Source organism: Doryrhamphus excisus, linkage group LG21 (genome assembly GCF_037039965.1).
Source record: "Doryrhamphus excisus strain RoL-2023G ecotype Guam linkage group LG21, RoL_Dexc_Guam_v1.1, whole genome shotgun sequence".
Taxonomy (NCBI): domain Eukaryota; kingdom Metazoa; phylum Chordata; class Actinopteri; order Syngnathiformes; family Syngnathidae; genus Doryrhamphus; species Doryrhamphus excisus.
Window position 1 is genome coordinate 14,385,651 of NC_136377.1, and position 21,785 is coordinate 14,407,435.

At 46.1% G+C, this 21,785-nt stretch overlaps 1 protein-coding gene and 1 long non-coding RNA gene across 3 annotated transcripts; one reads left to right on the forward strand and one right to left on the reverse strand.

The window, feature by feature from the left end:
• Positions 1 to 3,050: 3,050 nt before the first annotated feature.
• Positions 3,051 to 20,568, reverse strand: rtn4rl1a (reticulon 4 receptor-like 1a). Its single transcript, XM_058086124.2, has 3 exons — positions 20,303 to 20,568; positions 5,670 to 6,124; positions 3,051 to 5,473 (listed from the first exon to the last, which is right to left on the reverse strand). The coding sequence occupies exons 1-3, from the start codon at positions 20,313 to 20,315 to the stop codon at positions 4,604 to 4,606; spliced, it is 1,338 nt and encodes a 445-aa protein (XP_057942107.2). The 5' UTR covers positions 20,316 to 20,568; the 3' UTR covers positions 3,051 to 4,603.
• On the forward strand, positions 3,955 to 21,393 carry LOC131137806 (uncharacterized). Of its 2 annotated transcripts, XR_013625238.1 has the most exons (5): positions 3,955 to 6,145; positions 6,227 to 6,300; positions 18,155 to 18,493; positions 19,969 to 20,027; positions 20,141 to 21,393. It is a non-coding gene; the product is annotated as an uncharacterized LOC131137806 (long non-coding RNA). The 2 variants fall into 2 exon arrangements; XR_009131978.2 differs by lacking the exons at positions 19,969 to 20,027; positions 20,141 to 21,393 and having other exon boundaries at positions 18,155 to 19,448.
• The last annotated feature ends 392 nt before the right edge of the window (positions 21,394 to 21,785 follow it).

Sequence of the window (21,785 nt, forward strand, 5' to 3'; positions counted from 1 at the left end):
CATCCTGTTACATCGTAGTTGCGTATCAAATAATTTACCACAAAGACCTTTACATCCCTACACATTATTGATAATATCGTCTGCAATTAAATGTGATTAATCCGGTGTTAACTATGGCCAGAGATGCGATTAAAAGTTCTGACTTTTTCAAACTTGCGCGTCGCCCAGCTTCAAGGTGCAACACTTTTTTTTTTAGCCCCCGCCCCACCCCCCCTTCAGTTATTTGGCCAAGATGGCGACTATTGAGCGTGCTAAGTGTCCATCACTCACCATTGGATGGTGTCAGTACGCAAGTGCACCAGCTGGGACACGGCACTGGAGTACACAACAACTAGAAAGTGTAGGGAACATCAGGAAGCGCCCTGCTGGAGTTTGATTGGCAGGTGGCAAGGATGCTTAGCGAAGGAGGAGGTTTGTGGATGAGGAGGAGAATGTGAATGATGAGCTTGTGGCAGCCAGGGAGGGAGGGGCTGACATGTGGAGACAGTTGCTAAGGAGACTAAAGTAAGACACAAGGATGGAGAGGGACAAGAAGGCGGGCCAAAAATGAACATCCTGTCAAGGCGCCGTCTTCGCACATCATTCCTGACTTTTTCATCCTTCGTGAGGGGACGCCATCTTGAAACACTTGTCTTTGGGGAAAGTTCCATCTTGTATTTCGTCACACAGTGATGTTAGGACACAAGCGAGGAGCTGAGACGCAGCCATGCTTGGTCCTTGAGTACCACAGCATCAACCTCATGGAGTCAAGCAAGGATGCTACGGGATGTGCTCAGACAGGAAAGATGAGAGGAGCTTTTCAAAAGACGCTTTGTCGTCTCTTGGCGTCGTCATCCACGATGCCCACACTCAAGTCGTTGTTCTTGCTCCGGCCCGCTTTCCCGCCTCACGCGGCATCACTTTCATTAACAAGACGACTTTAATTGAAAGCATTAACCGGAATATTCCACACCCCTCCTGAGGACTGCTCCATTTTCTCCTTCACATACACACACAAGTACAGCGAGTGTCTGATCAAATCTGTTAAATGAGATGGTGATTATTAGGAATGCTGTCCTTGTTGCCTCTTAAAGTGTTTCTTTAATGAGGTCCTGAATCTGCTTGTGTGGAATGAGCTTGTCTGAAGCTGCAAGACTAACAATTTCACCCCAACCCCTTGTGGTCAACACTTTTAATAGCCCTTTGATTTACGCTACATCATTTAACAGCCCCGCTATAGTGGCTCACGTGTCTAATACCGATACCAATACCGATCACATACATGCAGTGGAAATGCTTAACCGCTACTACTAAACCGTCCTGGAGATGCTGAGGCAGATTTGCATCAATTTGTCTTTTGCAGTATTTTCTCTATAGGATACCACGATGACTAAATCTCTGCTTTTTGCTAAAATTATATTCCACGCCTACCAGCGAATGGCGAAAATCTCGGGATAATTGAGACACCCGGTAAAATGTCTATTATTAATGGATGGCTCACTCCTCACTCTTCCAAACCTGTTAGATTGACATTGACATGTTTTTGGTTTTTGGATATGCCGATTTTGGATCAACATTTGCAGTATTTGTTTTTCAGGCCACATAGAGACTCTAGGCCAGGCGTATCCCAAGCGTCATTTTTACATTCATTCATCCATTTTATATGCTGCTTATCTTCACGCTTATCCCCGCTGTCTTCAGGCGAGAGGCGGACTGGTCGCCGGCCAATCACAGGGCACATATAGACAAACAACCATTCACACTCACATTCATACCTATGGACAATTTGGAGTCGCTAATTAACCTAGCATGTTTTTGGAATGTGGAGGAGAAAACCCACGCATGCACGGGGAGAACATGCAAACTCCACACAGAGATGGCCAAGCGGACTATGTGGCCCTAAACCCCTGCTGTTCTCGAGCACTCTGCAGTTTTTAGGAATCTGCTGCAAAAATGCTGATCTTCGATATGACAAGAGCATACTCCAAAGATCCTCAGATACAGTACAGACGGCGTTTTGCAGGGATACATTTAAGACCAACTGCGAGTAATTGATACACCCATAAAATTGTCTGTTTCCTCCTCCAGCTCCTCCTGCTTGCATGACGTTGACGTTTTCCTACGATTTTCACATAAACATTTGCAATAAAGATCCCTTATTATGGAAGTTATTCGATTCAATTCAGCTATCCAGTTTCTAATACAGCTTGGCCTCACTAGCATTACAGTTATGCTGGAGCCTATCCCAGCTGTCTTCAGGCACGAGGCGCGTCCACCCTCGCTCCAGAACCTTCTCTCTTTAATTGGCGATGGAATCGAACAAGCTAAAGGATAAATATGCCTCACACACATTTAAAGCATAACGCTTAAGTATCAGGTGTTTTGGATGTGATGTTCTTTGGATCCAAGATGGCGTCCCGATGAGGTGAGCCAGGTCACAAAGCGTCAGCTACTAAATAATCGAAAAGGATGACAGCTGCAAGAGACTTTTAATGCACTCAGAGCAGCGCTGCGCTTACAAATAATACATTGGACTCCATTAGTGGAGAGATGCTACGCGTTCTTTATTTTTCCCCTTGGAGGGATGGGGGGGGGGGGGGGGACGTCAACTCAGTTAAGTTTTTTTTTAGGGGTGTTTTTGTTCCACCAAAAGAAACTCCTAATGAATGAAGATGAAGCTCTAATTCCAACATGGATGCCCTCCGTTTGCTAGTTGGCTCTGCTTCACTTCCCTGTCACCAAGCATCAACACACACTCCCATGCACACACACACTGTACGCAGGATGCTAACATTCAGGCTACCTCTTTGACCTGACACCTCCCTCACCGCTAACACGCCGTGACACGTCTATGTCTGTGCTGCATATTTCATGTGAAAGTGAAAGTAGGACACCAAAGAGGCCAAAATACTTCCTGGTAGAACATGGCCGTGTTTTTCTCCTGTGTACCTCCTTTCTTTTTTTTTTTTTTTTTTATTTGTTATTTTCTCTCTTTGGCTTATCATCCCGCCTCAGGTCTCATTTGGTACACACACACACACACACACACACACACACAGCAGGACACAATGAGCCATTTGAGGACACTTTAATGTTCTTTATAAACAACCTGTGTGTTGTTCTGCAGACACACACCACCAGAGGAGATGAGGCAGGAAGTAAAAAAGGAAAGTATAGAACAGGGGTGGGCAAACTGTTTGACTGGCGGGCCACGTTTGCCTAAGGAGCGTCTATATATATAGGTGGTATAGAAAAACCATACTTTCTCACGGTGCAACAAAACAACTCATGCACAGTAAATCAAGTACTACTATGTGGGGGCTAAACATTACACGTAACTTAAAATGTTTACAAGTGCCCACAGGGCATGCTGGGTAGCCAAGCCGCAACATCAACATGATTGTTGGCTCACCTGCTCAACATTTCTTACATCAATTGCACAAGTTACCCAGCATGCCTTGCGGAGGGAAAATATGGGTGGAGTTTTGGCATGGTTGTTGTGCTTGGACATTTTATTCATATTCTCACACGGTGCAGTAAGTACCTGCAGTAGACCCGATGTGACCCGCGGGCCACAGTTTGCTCACCCCTAGGATAGAAGGATGTGACCGGTGTAATAAATCATCCAAAGAATTGTTTGAAAATAAACATTTCATAAAACACGGGGCAAACAACAAAAGTCACTATTTAGTTTTTTTTGCTCCTGACAGGGTTCGGGTTAGACACTTCAGAGGTCACCACTAGAGGTCAGAGTGACCTTGACGCCAACATTTATGAAGATGGACACAAAAATGTCAAAGTCGTCGTCTGTTGTGCTTTCGTTAGCATGACTGTAGCTGAGGCTAGCTTTGGCGGCGTCTCTTAGCATTTGGCTCGTTAAGCTAGCCTGCTCTGCTGCCCCCCAGTGGAGGAATGTCAAAGCCCTGCATGGCCCATGTTGGATTAGACTGGACTCTTTTTAGGAGGATCGGGGGGTTCAGGAAGGCTGTGAAGCAGCTTGGTTGGGTTTGTTGTTGTCGTGTTGATAAGAGTCACAAAGACTGCATGATGTGCTTTCTTCTAATACAGCCTCGTCAGGATCCAGGTTCTTCACTATTGTTGGTGCTGATGCTTCATCAGGTCCTTCTTTGGTGGACAGCCGATTGCCCACAACCGAGACCGTAGACCTGGACCTATGGACCAAGCGGTGCTTTGATTGGGCTTTTGGCAAATCTTCATTGCTTCAAGTTTGGAGCCCGGTGTCCTCAGGCTTCAGGTTCTCCTTGGAGCTTCTTATGCTGATAATGGAGACAGGATGAAGATCCCCTCCAAAGACTCATAAAGAGTTAGGCACTCTTGCTGTGTTGCATCTTTCTGCTCACATGGCTTTAGTGGTTTCTCATTGGCTCTCAACTGTGATGTCAGGTTTGGACATCATCAAGATAGACTGAGACATTTGGACCACGACTGGAATATTGCAGCTGTACTCGTGAATATTCGTCATACAGCTTATTTAGATTTCCAGGTCTTGTCGCTGGGGTGGTCCCTCAAAGGTTTTTGATGGTACCCCTGACACTTCAGTACCTTTTGGCTCCATAAAAGGTCCAAACAGTCACCTTGGAGTCCAAGTGTCCCATGCCCTATGTCAGTGCAGCGTTAGCAGTGATGCTAATGCTAAACATAAAAGAGTCCGTGAAGTATGAGTCACGGCAGTATTAGTGGCTCTCTGGACCCCACTGGGCGGCCCCACTGAAGTCCTTGGCATGCACTTGTTCTTCCTCCTGGTGGCCGTAGACACGTCATGTTTCCCCCCCAGAGAGTCTTTGTCCTTCCCCTCGCGAAGTACCTGCACCTCATTCTGCCCCCCTTTGGCCTTGCGCCCCCGTCGGGTGCAGTTCCTGCGTCCACCCTTGGGTGGTCGCGGCAGGGGGGAGGGCGAGGGCAGGTGGTGTTGGTCACCGTGAAGCAGGTAAGGTTGTTGGTGGTGGTTGTGGCGACTCCGCTGACGATTGAGATGGTTCAATGACTCGCCGTGCTCCATCTCCCCGGCAGGGGCGTCACCCTCCCCCAGCGAGCACGCGGGAAGCTCCTCTTTCCTCAGCAACTTCAGGTCTCTACCCACCATTTCTGGAGGTGACACGCACGCCACTGAGGAGGTGGAGCCTCGGAAGCTCCGCAGCCAGTCCAAAAGTGACAAGGCCCGGCAGTCGCATTGCCACGGGTTGTCGTTAAGGCGAAGGTACTCCAGGGCCGGCAGAAGAGCCAGGCTCGCCCCAGGCAGCTCCGTCAGTGAGTTGTTGAACAGGTACAAGGTGGTGAGGCGCCGTAGGTCATGGAAGGCCTGCTGGTCCACCCACTGGATGCGGTTTTGGTGCAGGAGCAGGCGGTCCAAAGCACCCAGACCCCGGAAGGTGTTCTGGTGGAGGCTCCACAGTTTGTTACCGTGTAGGAAGAGATGGCTGAGGTTCAGGAGGTCGATGAACAGGTCGTCCTCCAGGAACTCCAACTGGTTGTCCTGCGAGGAACCAGAAATAGACTCTGATCAGTCGGGAAGGTGGTCAGTTACAATATCAACAAATGGTGACCTGGCAGGTTAAAATCGATTTCCAACCATTAATATGCAAACCTAAGCTAAGGTTACCAGGACACCAGGAGGTGTAGGAGGACAGGAGTAAGGAGTAAGCGAGCAAGTGTTTGAGGTGCATGTGTACCTGCAGGTAGAGGTACTGCAGGTTGTGGAGGCCTGCAAAGATGGCGGGGGGCAGGCTGAGCAGGCCGCAGTGGTACAGGTGCAGGGCTTGGAGGCGGCCCAGGCCCTGGAAGGTGTCGGCAGCGATGGCCCTCAGGTGGCGGTTGTCTCCGAGGTCCAGCTCCTCCAGACGGCGGAATCCGTGGAAGGTGGACGGCTGAATGTAGGAGATGTTGTTGGAGTAGAGCCACAGCATGGCCGTGCTGGGCGAGAAGTGTCCGCGGAGCAGCCGCTGGATCTTGTTGTTCTGCAGGAAGACGCGTTCACTCTGGGCTGGGATGCCCTCGGGCACGGCGTGGAAGTTGTGTGCCTGGCAGGACACGGTGGTGGGCGACGTGTAGCAAATGCAGTGGCGGGGGCACGGCAGTGACACGTCCAGACCGCACAGCACCAGCAGAAGCTCCAGCCCTGCAGAACCTGAGGAAGGACAGCAGGCTGGTCAGTATCTTCTATCACACACACACACACACACACACACACATTGCAGTGAATGTTAAGTGCTTTGTTTCTCCTCTGAAGGTGTTGGGAAATCGATGTTGTTTACAAGAGACCACATTTAACCTTCCTCCATGAGACAAACACACAAAATAGAGGTCAGTGTGGGTGTGTGTGGGTGTGAGTGGGTGTGTGTGTGGGCGATCGCATGTGACGGTCCAGATGTGATGCACAGATGTCAGGCAATGTGTTGTGTGTTCTCAAAGGTCACACAGCGCCGGTATGACATTGTGTGCTCTAATGTGTCGCTGTGTTGTGTCACGGTGTTGTTACTGTGCACTCTGCTAGTACATGTCAGTCATGTGACCAACATGTCGAAACGCTAATTCAGAAACACAAGTTTAATATTTTTACAAGTAGGCTGGATTTTCTTATCTCATTACAAATTAAAAGCCCTGAGATGATGATTTTACTTTGAAATGCCAACAGGATGATACACACATACATAGACAAGCGTCACCTGTCAGTCATCCTGGCACGGAGGAGGCAAGAGAGGGCTCTAAAAACATGAAAAATGGTGAAGTGGGTGAGAAAACAACAGTGTGTGTGTGTGTGTGTGTGTGTGTGTGTGTGTGTGTGTAATTACTAGAGCTTGTGTGCAGCATGCCTGACACTAATTTTGCCGTCATATGCAAACACTGTCAACGCTAGAGGTGGCTGTGAGGGGGCGTGGCCAAATCATCAAACAAGTGTGCGTGAACACACACACACTGGTCAGCAGTATTGTCACCATGGCAACGCAGTTCCAACCAACAACAGGACTCCTATAGAGCAGATACACACAATAACCCGCACAGAAAGACATGTACTTCCTGCTTCCGACCCAAACAGTCCATCCCCGATCTTCCTCTGGGTAGGCCGACTCCACTGGGATTGGTCACACTCCCCAAGCGCTCCCGAGGACTTCCAGATACATAGGACTGTGTCAATGTCCATAACCACCGAACAGAGCCATCCAAATCCCATCAGGGATTATTATTATCTGACGCTTTGGCATCATTTAACACGAGAATACAACATTGTAACGACATTCCTGGGTCAGAAAAATATAGTATAGTATAGTATAGTATAGTATAGTATAGTATAGTATAGTATAGTATAGTATAGTATAGTATAGTATATATAGTATATTGGTCGCTATGGTAGTCTATGTGCATGCTAGTTCGGGTGTATGCAGTCATGGGGTCATTTGAAGGGAGGGGCTTATCTTAACACTCATCTACTTGGAATTACACTCACACACACAGCTTCACACACACACACACACACACACACACACACACACACACACACACACACACACACACACACACACACACACTGGTCATGCAGCTTACAGCAACAGCTGTAACACAACACCACCGTACCGTTTTTGATTCGAGATTGGGGTGGGGGTGTGGGGGGGGCTTCCATTGTTGGGAAGCATTCCAGGTTTCTCCATGACAGCGTCACTGGAAGATCATAGCACTAGGGGCTAGGGGCTAGGGGCTAGGGGCTAGGGGCTAGGGGCTAGGGGCTAGGGGCTAGTGATGCCACTAGGGGGCATGACTCCATGACATGCTGTGACGTTGCCGTCTTGGCTTCCAGTGTAGTAAAGCCTGCCAAAGATGTTAAACTCCAGGTGAGATGCTTTCCTTGATTTTTTTTTTTCATCCAAAGATCTTCGTCTTCTTTGTTGTCCATGAAATGTTAGCTAGACGAAGCATGGGGGGCGGTGCCCCCATCACCTGAGGCCTTTGTGCACGCCAATGCTGCACAAATACTAGTTTGTATAAAGGAGCGCCTATTTATGCTGCCCCCTGCTGGTTTGGAGGCAACCAGCAGTGCCGTTTGTCATTGTTCACCACCCCAACAATCCATACTTTTTTAGTTGTCACCAAAACTCTTGATAAATATGTTTGTGTGTTTGTGCTTCACTTTGCTAACCATTGGAGCAGGTCCACAAGTACACACACACACACACACACACACACACACTCTTGCTATTGTTTGGTGCTGAAGTATGTCATTGCGCAGCGGTAAAGTGCATGCCAGGCCCTCCTCCACCAATTTACACCCTCCATCAACCCACTTTTCCTTCTCGCTCACACTAACACAACATTCACCTCAATCTGTGTGTGTGTGTGTGTGTGTGTGTGTGTAAATGTGTGTGCGTGCTTCAATTAGTCTCCATATGCCAGAAGCCTCCAGCCTCCTCATGTGGTCCTTTGAAGTCAGCTAGATTAAAGAAAACAAACATTTGACGAAGTGTTTATAACACACACACACACACACACACACACACACTTGTAGCACGAGAACAAAAGTAGAAACAAATAAATGTTTTGGACACACGAGCGAGGAGGGGCTGAGCTGTCAACTGATCACCACCTGATAATTTGGGTTCGATGCCAGACCAACCTGGCAGGCCCAAACGTATAGTGAGGGTGTGCTGGGAATGTTTGGCAGAGTCTCCTGATCGTCCTGATCGAGTGTTCAACTCGGCCATATTGCTCAAGCCAATCTTCTGGATGGATTGTGACAGGTACTGGCAGGTGGTGGTTGACACTAAAACGCAGCTGTGGGAGGAGTTAGATGAGGCCATGAGCAGGATTTTTGGTCAGCTTCACAGAGGTTCTGGCAAAGCATCCGACGTGTCAGAAAGGGGAAGCAGTGCTTGGTCGATACCGTTTCCAGCATCCCTCCGACATACCTTCTGTAGAGGAAGCAGGGTCTGACATGTGACAGAGTCTGATGGACATGTCCATCACCGTAACTGAGGTATCTGAGGTATCTGAGGTATCTGAGGTATCTGAGGTAGTCAAAGAAATGGTCAGTGGCAAAGCTGTGGGGGTGGACAAGTTTCGCCCTGAATACCTCAAGGCTCTGGCAGACCAGAGTGGTGGTCCTCCTTTTCAAGAGGATGTGTTCCAACTACAGGGACATCACACTCCTCAGCCTGACAGGGAAAGTCCATTCCGGAATGCTGGAGAGAAGGGTACGACCATTAGTTGAACCTCAGCTTCAGGAGGTGCATTATGGGTTTCATCATGGTCAGTACTGGACCAGATCTACAGACTTGCAAGGGTGCATTTACGTTTTCCCAGTTCGTCCACATGTGCTTGGTGGACTTAGAAAGAACATTTGACCGTGTCCCTTTCAGAGTCTGTCAGTCATTTTGGCATTGAGGGGCTCCAGTTTGAGTGCCTCTCCTAATTGTAGATGATGTGGTCCTGATGGCCTCCGATTGTGACGTTCAGTGTTTACTGGAATCTTTTGGAATCTGAGGCCATGGTTCTCGGTCGGAAAAGGGTGGATTGGTTGGGAGTGAGGTCTTTTCCCCAGGTTGAGAAGTTCAGGGTTCACAACTGAGGGAAGGCTGGAGCGTGAGATTGGCAGGCGGTTTGACGCAGCATCTGAGGTGATGCAGTCGCAGTATGGGACAGCTGAGCCAGAAGGCTTGTGGTCATGAGCTTTGGTCAACTAAGAACAAGATGGCCAATACAAGCGGCCCAAATGAGTTTTGGATGGCTGGACTCACCCTAATAGAGCTGAGGAACTCGATCATGCGGTAGGAGTTCAGAGTAGAGCCACTGGTTCTCTACATGGAGAGCAGCCGGTTGAGGTGGCTGGATGCCTCCCTGGCGAGGTGTTCCGGGTATGCCCAGCCAGGAGGAGGGTCCAGGGCAGACCAAGGACACACTGGAGGGATTATAGCTCACTGCTGGCCAGGGAACGCTTTAGTGTCCTCTTGGTGGACCTAGAAGGGGTGGTTGGAGACCAGGAAGTCTGGACTTCCTTACTGAAACTGCTGCCCCCGTGACCCAAACCCGGATAAGTGGAAGAAAATGGATGGATGGACCAAAATAGGTGTAAAATGAATTTCTCATGTCAAAATAGAATAGAATGAAATGAATGAAACTTTATTTATACGCTCAACATGGAGCACAGAACCAAAGACCCATTTAAATGTGATGAAATGTAGTCTAGCTTCGTGTACTTTCCAAGTGTGTGTTTTCTGCCTAGCGACAGCTGAGTGCAAGTCAGAGAGTAAAGATGGAGGCAGACAGCACTCACAGGAAATCAATAATTAATGACTAAACTTCTTTTCTCCATGGTCTTCTTCGCCTGAGCCTGCTTTGCATTCTGGATGCAAAAAAAGTCCGTCTACGCGAGTGTCACAGTGTCGTGGTTAAGCTGCCAGGTTGTCTCTTTCATAAGTAACGCTCGTCATCATTAAAGCCGCCTTTGCTGCCAGGATGCACACTGCTGCGACGCCATCTTGTTTAGACTTCCTGCTGTGTTGCGGCACACGCCTCCCGCCGCGTCGCTTTGCTGGGCTCATGGTGGTGCGGGAGAGTGTCAAGCACTCATGTGCTCGCCACTCATCTTTGAGCCCCCCCGCCCTGCTCAGCTCAATGCTGGACTCCCTCACAGGCACTCCACGCGGCCTTCAATGACACACGACAAACACTGTGTGTGCTGCGTTCACTGGCGTACTTCGAACTTAGAAGCACACAAACATCTCAGCACATTAAAAGTCCACTCAGCTGTTCTGCTGCTACCTTCATTGGCTACTCAAGTGGAAGTGTGTGTGTGTGTGTGTGTGTGTGGCTGCTTGTTGACTGACAGCTGAGGTAATTAGGTCTCCACTGCAGCGCTGACCCTCGCGTCACCGCCCAAACTGAGTTAAATATCACTCCGTATGTGATGATGTGATGACAAACTGTCTGTCATGTAAACAGCTCGTGTTCCTCCACGCCAAATTCCAAGCATGCCTTTATGGACCATGCTTTGTGCACAGGGGACAGAAAAGTACCCCAAAGTGTTTTCACAAAGGTGGAAGCATGGATGCAAATGTCCAAAATGTCTTGCTAAGACCAAGAATTAACATTTGAGGGCCAACTACCTTGAATCCAAGCTCTCATTGGTTGCTGGAATAGCTAGAAATGATCATAATAATCTACTTCCTTTTTAAAACGTCTCAGCCTTTCAGCAAACAAACGACCTGCTGCGTTCACTGTGCTGCTGAAACGCTGCCTTGATGATCACTCGGTAAACACACTGTGTTGCCTTCGCTGTCACATTGCAAAAACTGTAAACATCAGGGTGGTGCATTCACAGTCACACGGTAAACAACACTGCGTGATGCACTCACAGTTGGACTGTAAACAACACACCGGGGTTCCTTTTCTGTCACACTCTGTGCTGCCTTCACTGTCACACAGCAAACCCTGTAAACAACAGTGTGAGGTATTCACTTATTCAACAAATACTAAACAACACTGTCGCGTGATGCATTCACTGTCACACTTTAAACAACAGCCTGTGTTGCATTAACTGTCACAATACCGCAACCTGTTAACATTATTGTGTGATGCCTTCACTGCCACACAGCAAACACTGTAAATGACAGTGTGTGATGCATTCATTGTCACACTGCAAACGGTGTAAACGACACGGTGTGATGCGTTCACTGGCACACAGCAAACACTGTAAATGACAGTGTGTGATGCATTCATTGTCACACTGCAAACGGTGTAAACGACACGGTGTGATGCGTTCACTGGCACACAGCAAACACTGTAAATGACAGTGTGTGATGCATTCATTGTCACACTGCAAACTGTGTAAACGACACGGTGTGATGCGTTCACTACCACACAGCAAACACTGTAAATGACAGTGTGTGATGCATTCATTGTCACACTGCAAACTGTGTAAACGACACGGTGTGATGCGTTCACTACCACACAGCAAACGGTGTAAACAACGCTGTAAAGACACACCATGCTACCTTCCCCTTCTGTCATACAACAAATACTACAACAACATTGTCGTGTGTTGCATTCAATGTCACACTACACGCACTGTAAACAATATTGTGTGATGCCTTCACTACCACACAGCAAAAACTGCAAATGACAGTGTGTGATGCATTCATTGTCACACTGCAGACAGCGTAAAAGACACACCATGCTGCCTTCACTGTCACACACCAAACAGTAAACAACAGTGTGAAGCATTCATTGTCATATTATAAATACTAAACAACATTGTCGTGTGTTGCATTCACTATCACACTACACACACAGTAAACAATATTGTCTGATGCCTTCACTGCCTTCACAGCAAACACTGTAAATGACAGTGTGTGATGCATTCATTGTCACACTGCAAACAGTGAAAATGACACTGTGTGGTGCCTTCACAGCCACGCAGCAAACAGTGTAAACAACACTATAAAAACACACTATGTTGCCTTCACTGTCACACACCAACACTACACAACAGTGTGAAGCATTCACTCATACTACAAATACTAAACAACATTGGTGTGTGTTGCATTCGCTGTCACACTACACACATTCTAAATAATATTGTGTGATGCCTTCGCTGTCATACTACAAATACTACAACAACATTGTCGTGTGTGTTGCATTCACTGTCACACGACACACACAGTAAACAGCATTGTGTGATGCCTTCACTGCCACACAGCGTGTGACGCATTCATTGTCACACTGCCGACAGTATAAAGGACATTTTGTGAAGCCTTCACTGCCACTCTGTAAACAACACCATACACACCAAACACTAAACAAGAGTGTGAAGGATTCACAGTATGGCATACTACAAATACTAAACAACATTGTCGTGTGTTGCATTCAATGTCACACTACACACACTGTAAACAACGCTGTGTGAGCCTTCACTGCCATACAGAAAACACTGTAAATGACAGTGTATGATGCATTCATTGTCACACTGCAGACGGCGTAAACAACACTGCGTGATGCATTCCCTGTCACGCAGTGAACAACAGGCAGTGCCGTTGTTCCCTAATCTATGAATGTCGGCCTACTGGTTGGAAACATTTGCGTCTTGTTTTGTTGTGGCGGCCATGTGGGAGTGCGAGCTGAGGGATTTAAGAATGTAAGAAGAAAAAAAGCAAACGTCACGTCGCTTGATGTCGCTCACCAGCGAGCAGACAGTAAGTGACGCTAAGATGCACGCCAACACGTGCAGACGTTTTCAAGCGCTGAGCAGGAGCCAGCCACATTAATAGCAATAATATCATTATAAATCATACAGACAATTTGCGTGGGGAATACATTTCACGCTTCTTTACTCCGTGACGCTTTATTGTGAGATGCAGCGCGACGGCAAACAATAAGCACTGGCGAGCGCGTCTCTTCAAGGACGCAAAACAAAGCGCTTGTATAACAACATCATGTGCTCCACTTTGTAGCTTCATGGACAACGAGGTGGCCTCCGTGGTTGTGTGAGGGTTGTCTAGCGGCTCCCGGAGGAGACGATGAGGTCCTCATGCTGAGTCACGGGATCTTTCCTCGTGGGGTTCAAACCCAAGTACCTTTATCGAGTCTAATGAGGCGTTGCATGTTGCTAAGCTAACATGTTAGCTAACAAGTCTCGGGAGGCTCCTGCTTCTTCATCACAACACCCTCCTCACGTGGAACCCTCAAATGTGGCCCACGAACGCATCACGGAACACTTTGTTGCACAGACTTTCTGGAACTTTCCTCCAAAGCACAGTTGCCATGGCAACACACACACTCACACACAACCTCCACTGTATTGATTTTAGCCTCCAGCTCTTCATTTGAAAGTCACACATTCTATTTCATTTAAACATGCAAATGATGTGAGCGCTTTAAGCTAAGCTAACTGCATTCAAGCATCTGTGTGTGAGCGTGTGTGTGTTTGAGGTGGTCAGAATATTAGACACAGAGACATATTGAGGGGTAAGTCTTCTCCATGTTTGGTTTCCTCTCGTTCGCCATTGTTGTTTTCCACTTAGTACTTTCTTCCGATTGGCTCAACGGGTCTTTGTGGACAAAAAAGGTTGTTGTTGACCTCGAACGAGGTCACGATGGGTATGTAAACAAAGTGGAGGTGTGTCCCGTGTTGAGGAGCTCCCAAGTAGTGCTAATTAGCAGCTGGATCACCTGGGAGCTGATGGGGCGGGGCCAAGTGGAGGGAGTGAAGGTCGACCCGGCGTGCTACCTCACAAAGAGACGTCGATCTAGACCATGCGGTACGTTCAAGAAAACTTGCTGCTGGAGGGTATTTTTTTGCTTCTCACGTTGGAGGATCACTCACACCTACCACCACCACCACTCTGTGTGTGTGTGTGTGTGTGTGTGTGTGTGTGAGCACTCTCATTTTGCAGCATCGCATTAACCCTTCTCACTGCGAGTGTCCCAGGCAACAAGGTAGAATGCCACTCAGTAGACAACAATCCTAAATCATATCAGCAGCAGTCATCCAGTCATAATCCTTTGATGAGTTCTCCTCAAGCTCAACAGTAGAAACCACTATAGGGTGCATTTCAACACATCCAAAATGGCTTCTTTTGGATTCATGTCATTCATTTACAGTAAAGTCTCGTTATATCGATATTGTCGGGAGTCGGAAAAAATATCGATATAACCGAACTGTCGATATATCCGATCCTGCGCCGAACTGCATTAAAAGTGGGCAACAATGTCGAGCAGCTTAAATCAATCTTTGCTTAAGGATTTCAATACCAAAAAAGAACACGGCGAACGGCTGCTTCCAGTCAACTTTATTTTTCACACTTTTACCACCAGAGCACAGCACACACACATTGATTCCCGCACTTCCTGGTTCACAGGTCATGCTCAACCCGCCCCACATAGCTGGCCAAACACATGCCTGCAACAGAAGAACCAACTGACATAGCATACACACCTATTCCAACGGAGACACAAGTCTGTATGTAATTAAATACATGTATTTAATTGTGTTGTATTCAGATATCTTTTTATCGCTTGCAATAATCACTGTTTTTCATGTGTACGAACCAACTGCGTTCAAGAACCACGAACGCAGAGAGTTTGACTTTTTGTCTGATCAAGTTGCAGATTTTATCATGAACGTGATCAAATCTCATTGAAGTACAACTTTTTCCACACTTTTCAATTTGCAACTTAGAAAGGATTTTTTCATTTTTTTTCATTTTTCATTTCATTTTTATTCGTATTTTGTAGTTTATATTATCATAATTTACATACCTGTATTATGTTATTTTTCGAACTACAAGGGTGGGTCAAACTATTGGGGCAGCTTGCTCAGCATCTTGCAAGACTTGTTTATGTTAGCAAAAGCCAAATATGTGTTTACATTGCATGCGGGCTGTTATAGTGTGTGTGTGTGTGTGTGTGTGTGTGTGTGTGTGTGTGTGTGTGTGTATGAGCTTTGATGTGATGAACACGGGCGGTCATGTGCAACCAAGCTGCAACTTTCAATTTCCGATTTGCACTTTCCTCTCAGTGTCATTTCAGGACAAGATGTTAGCCTGTGTGTTGAGGAGATGTTGAGTAGATGACGAGTAGATGTTGATGTGAGACGTAATTAGCGAGGAAGTTGAGTGCCGGCTGCTCTCTGTGTCTCATTAAGTACAATGAGAAGTCATAATGACGTTACAACACATTCAACAATCCTCGTTGCATCGTCGGGATGACATGTGACTCCATGGAAGGTGTGGAGTTGGGTGGGGGCGAGGTGAGGACAACGTGAGGAGGCAGATGGAAAGATGGCGGGCAGGTGGGGGTTGCATTTCACGGAGGACGAGGAGGATGGAAGGTTGAATGTGTTTGGAACATCATCATTCAGCGTGTCAGTGGGCGAAGGTGTTCGACTCCTCCTCACAAATGTCCTTTGAAAACGTTCTTTGTCTTCCACCACGCCACGTGACCTCACACTGCAAGTTAGCTGAACTATGAAGGAGCTTTTCATGCAACTTTTGCCAACCCTCAGGTCCTTCATTAAAGTCAAAAGCGTCTTAGGACAGAAATCCTTGTTCTGACATAGTTAGCATGCTGGCTAACAACATTGTTATTGTTTAAAAAGTCATGTTTTTTTACACAATTAAATCTTAGGGGACTTATTATGCTTTTTCTACTTTTCTGACCTATAAATGTAGTTAGAATGTTGTATTCTCGTGTTAAATGATGCCAAAGTTTCAGATAATGAGGTTTACGCATTTGGAAATGAGCCCTGAAAGAAGTATGGAATGGCTCACAACGCTCGGTTTCAGGAGGCGTGGTAAAACTGCCCCTTTGTGATGTCACAGAGGAGCGGATGTCCTTATATAGGCGTGGTTGGCAGCCAGGTCTCTGCCCTCCCCCGAGCTCTGCTTCTGTGTTTACACTGGTAGTAGTGGCTCGTACGGGAAAGCCACATTTGTTTACAATTCCCAAAGACGCCACCATCAGGCACAAGGGGTTGGAGTTCCTGATTCCCGACCAGCAAATGGAATTTCACACTGTGAACATGAGCCAGTGTGCAGCTGGACTAGCCCACAAACTTGCGGACGTCCGACTACTTTACAACATGTGGTCGTTTGAAAGAGTCACAATTCATTCGTGTCGGGGTTGCTAATAGCCAATCAGTTTTTTAAACACTGGTAGTCCCGCAAAACACATTAGACGTTACTGATGCTATAAAAAACACTAAATTGCTAAAACTACTTAGCATTAAGAGATGTCTTGAAGTAACCTCTTTTCCTGAAAAACCTGGGACTGTCCGGTCTGTACTTCCGGATCGGATTCAGGATCCGACACATATGGCTGTATGTTCAAAGCCGACATTATCAACTCCGATAAAGTTGGGTTCGCCGCTACATCGCAACGTCAGTACCCTGATGCTGGGGTGGCACTGCACTGTCAGTATTTGCGTCGTATGTACGTAGTATACTTATTGAGAAGTATTCTCTTGTTGGTTATGTCATCAAAGGGCAAACATTGGGCTAACTGGACCAACCTGGAGAACCCGACACCGTTCTGTTGTGTTGCAAATGCATTATTTAGTAATACAAATACCACCAAACGTCCATATTTTACTTGCTGGGATTTTTACAGCAGCCCCTTTAGGCGGCAGACTAGCAGGGCCGGACTTTAACGGCACCCTCTGCTGGTTGCTGCCACATACGTACTAAATCCATGACGACGTCTACACAGCCAAGTACACAACATGACCTTGTTAACGAGCAGCTCGCTGAGCCGAAGTCTGGCTGAGTCACAAGCTGCGGTCGTCTCCAGTTCCAGTACACGCGTGTTGATGATGCGTGTTGACACTTTAAGAAGATTAATGTCATCTTTCTGTACGCTAACGCTTGTCGTCAAGAATTAGGCCAAAGCCTCCCCACACTCGGCTGCATTCTCAAATAATATCCATGTTTGTTGCTATGATTTATATCAAACACCCGTTACCTAACTTTGCCTTTCATGTTGAAAACTTTCTGCAGATTTTCTTCAAAACTCGACTGGACCCAGTAAAAGGATGTCGTTCTGATTATGTAAGACACACACACGGTGTGTGCTCCAATGATACATTTTGTAAAGATGCTAACACCAACCCAATGTATGCTATGCTAACATACAGGGGATGTCACATCTAATAATATATCTCATTCATCATCTATTTTATTTTTTACAATATCCAGAATGGCCCCCGTGCCACCATTTGAAGACCCTTTTCGCAATGAGACACAGCAAACAAACATGACTTCCTCTAACGTGGCGTACTTCATCATTTTCATAATTTGGATCACTTCCTGCCGTGAGTCAGAGTCTATTTTTAGCCTCAGCGTTCACGGCTAAATTAAGACCTGATTAATTAAAAGACTGCTAACACTTGCTTTCACGTCAGCTCATGTCGTCTGAGTTCTGTTCAGGTTGTGTTCTTGGCCACACCGGACTTTGGACTGGCTTCTGTGAGGACACAAAGCATTGAAGGCTGCTGATGGTTTTTAAAAATCCAAAGAAAAAGTCCACAAAAGGCTGAGGAGTGTTGGCGCTGAGCGAGATAAAACCCCGAGAAGACAAAACTGAGGCAGCCGTCCAAACCCGGCTGGTCCCGAGCCAAGCCGCCTGACGCCAGCAACAACAAACACTTTTTGTCCTCCTGCTTGTGTCGTCCAAACAGAACCAGAACCACGGGGCGGCTAAGCATCAGAACCATGAGGAGGATTAAGATGAAAGATCCCTCCGGCCACTACTCTTCCTCCTCTTCTTCCTCCTCCTGAAGTGACAGCACTAATCACTTCTTGTCAGGTCCATTTGGTGCCGCCCGCCTTTGACCCGACTCGACCCGCCGGGTGAGCTAAGCGATGACGATGTGTGCGGACGTGTTGTTGGACTTTGCGGCACCTTGGACGGTTCTAGAAGGACTGTTTCAAGTATTTCCTACTTGTGGTTTGATTTTGTTTACATGGGTCGAAACTGAACTGGGAATTACCGGGAAGGAAGTGGGTACCAACGTCATGTGAGTGGGACAAAACATACACAAACATATTACATATGGTGTGGTGGTGTGGTGGTGTGGTAATACACAAACATGAAGTACAACAACCAATGAGTTATTGCCTATTTTTGAATTTGGTTAGCGGTTTTACCTTGTCTTAATACGCAAGTACTAACAACCTGGAAAAAAGGAAGTATGAGTAAAAGCAACATGAAACTGGTAATGGTGTAAATATGCCGTCAAACATAAGATTTCCACCAATTTAGACGTTTAAACATTAAACATACAGGGATAACAAATACCTGATATTTAATTTCACTACAAAAAAGTGTATTTTGTATTAAATTACAGTAGAACCTTGCTTAGTGTCCGCCGTTTGTTAGCGTTTTTTCGGTTAAAGTCAAAAATGTTGCCTCGGTTTGCATACATTTTCCGGTTAGCATACAATATGGCGCACAAACGACCTCATTAGCTTGCTAACAAAATGGCAACCGTAACCGAAAGTCAGCTGTGTTGCACATCTACGATGTCATCAGCGGTTGACTCTTAAACAATGTTCACACAAAACACGTTTTTATAGTTTTACATAGAGAAACAATTCCAGATGCATATGCATTGCGAATGAAAGGGATAAATGACCATTGAAGACATCACTGTCCTCAAAGACACCACGTGGCAGCGAGACACCACCTTGCAACTTTCTTTAGCTCCATTTTGGGCTGTTGAGGTGAGAAACACGACTGAATGAAAGAACTCACGGCAAAACAAGAAGGTGGTGTCTGTGTTGATCTTGCTGCCACAGTAACCTTAAGTGTTCATTCGTTCCTTTCATTCATCATTTATATGTATTTCTATGCATATAAAACTACTGTATCATTGTAAAAGTACAAAAACATTCTTGGCTTTATGGAATGGGTTAATTGGATGGACATTATTTGTTACGGTAAAAATTGATTCAGTTAGCATCCGTTTCAGTTCGTGTTCGTGTTTTTCTTTCATCACATGCATGTTTTTTGCCCGACTCCTGTACAAGCAGTATCACAGAATCACTGTATTGTCATATTTGAATTTTCTGTCAATTTGAGAGCTTCCTGAAAACCAGGAACAGATACGTACATATTTGTAATAATAAATCTGACTAATAATGCTTTTTGTTTCCGTTGAGCATTTTACCTGGTGAAAAAAGTCTATTTTTAACATCCTATAGTTTAACGTCCTTGTTAACTTCCTTAGATATTGTCATATTCCGGTGCAGGCTGCATCACGTAATCAGTATCACAATAATATCAGCTTACTAAAAGTTGAACTTTTGATTAATTGTAACTATTCTAACTATTAACTATTATATTTTTCTATCAATGTGTTTTTCTTTCTTAATGTACAGAGATACGTATCATGATGTATCTCTCTTACAGTAGCTATAGCCTAATTCTCATGTATTGGATCTCAGTAATAAAAATAATAAAAATTACGCTACTTTGTGATTGTCCTCTTAGGAACAACAAAGGAAGTCTGGAGTGTGGACCTAAAGACTGGACCCGGTTCTGATTCTCTGGTTGGTCCCTGCAGCCCCTATGAGTCCAGTCTAGATTAGTTCTGTTGCTGACAGGTAAAACACGGCCACCATGCTAACCTTTGACCTTCCTTTCCATCTCTGTGGTTCTTCAGGTCCAAACCGCAGCAATGCGGCATCGCTTCCTATTTTAAGACTTTGTTTGCTTTTTTTCTTACACCGGCTCATGAATATTTCATCGCTCACTTTAAAAAAGGGAACCATGACAACTCCCTCACACACGGAGAACAGAACAGAACCGGTGGAGTTGGACTCACCGCGTCTGAACATGTTGGCCCGTCTAGAAGCGTCGGTGCGGAAGCAGCATCCCGGTAAAAGTGATGATTGGATGTTTGTGGTTCCCGAGTAGAAGCGGAACACCGTAGAACTCTTTGTGACAGCGTGACTTCACGTGATCATCATCCTCATCTTCATCACGATGCCGTCACGTCGCCGCTCAGCTTGGCTCAAACGGTCTTCTTCTACTGAGTCCGACACACACTCACACACACACTCTCACACACACACAGCTCACACAGCTGCTACGCTCTCTCTCTTCATCAGCCCTCCCTCCTCCTCTTGCTCACTCCTCCCTCCTCCTCTCGCTCTCTTTTTTGATGTTCAACCACTGGACACTTTAGGTGCATCATGTAAAAACTACCGTGTTTCCCTTCTTAACATACATATAGATACAATGGTGGGAAAATGTGTGTGCCCCCTTCCTGATTGCATGTTTGCCATACTGAAATATTTCAGATCATCAATGCCAACACAACTGGGCGCACGATACAGTTTTTCAATGCAACTTTTTATTATTAAGGGAGAAAAAAATCCAAACTTACATGACCCTGTGTGAAAAAGTGATTGCCCCTAAAGCTAATACCCGGTTGGGCCACCCTTAGCAGCAACAACTGCAATCAAGCGTTTGCGATAACTTGCAATGAGTCTCTTCCAGCGCTGTGGAGGAATTTTGTCCCACTCATCTTTGCAGAATTGTTGTCATTCAGCCACATTGAAGCACCTTTTCAAGGTCATGCCACAGCATCTCAATAGGATTCAGGTCAGGACTTTGACTAGGCCACTCCAAAGTCTTCATTTGGTTTTTCTTCAGCCATTCAGAGGTGGACTTGCTGGTGTGTTTTGGATCATTGTCCTGCTGCAGAACCCAAGTTGGTTTCAGCTTCAGGTCACCAACAGACATTCTCCTTCGGGATTTTTTGGTAGACGGCAGAATTCATGGTTCCATTTATCACAGCAAGTCTTCCAGGTCCTGAAGCAGCAAAACAACTCCAGACCATCACACTACCACCACCATATTTTACTGTTGGTATGATGTTCTCTTTCTTTTTTCGCCAGATCACGTCAGACCACAGAGTATTTCCTCAAAGGTCTTGGAATCATCATTTCTGGCAAAACATTTAAAAACTGCATTTTGTGTTCAGTTCTGTTGTCATTGACTAATATTTAAATTAGTCTGATGATCTGCAATGATCTTGAATTTATTCATTGGTTTAATTTAGATTTTTTATTTAAATGAAACCCTGCAAATGTTTGTAAAACACTTTGGATTGTTCTTCAGGGCCTAACGTGGCCTCTTGTCATGATGATCTTTGGGGTTTTGGGTTGATGCTGATGATGTTTCAGCAGCATTATTATTCCAGAAGGAGCCATAGCAGGAACGGCGACACAAATGAAGAAAAACATCTTTTTCACACCTGCTGAGCTAACTTGAGTGATGTAATAAGGTAAAATGAATGTTTA

What these genes read in the sequence shown, in the direction of transcription:
- rtn4rl1a (XM_058086124.2), bottom strand. An exon ending in TGCAGTACCTCTACCTGCAG is followed by an intron (nt 5,474 to 5,669) that starts GTACACATGCAC and finishes GGTTCCTCGCAG; the next exon opens with GACAACCAGTTGGAGTTCCT.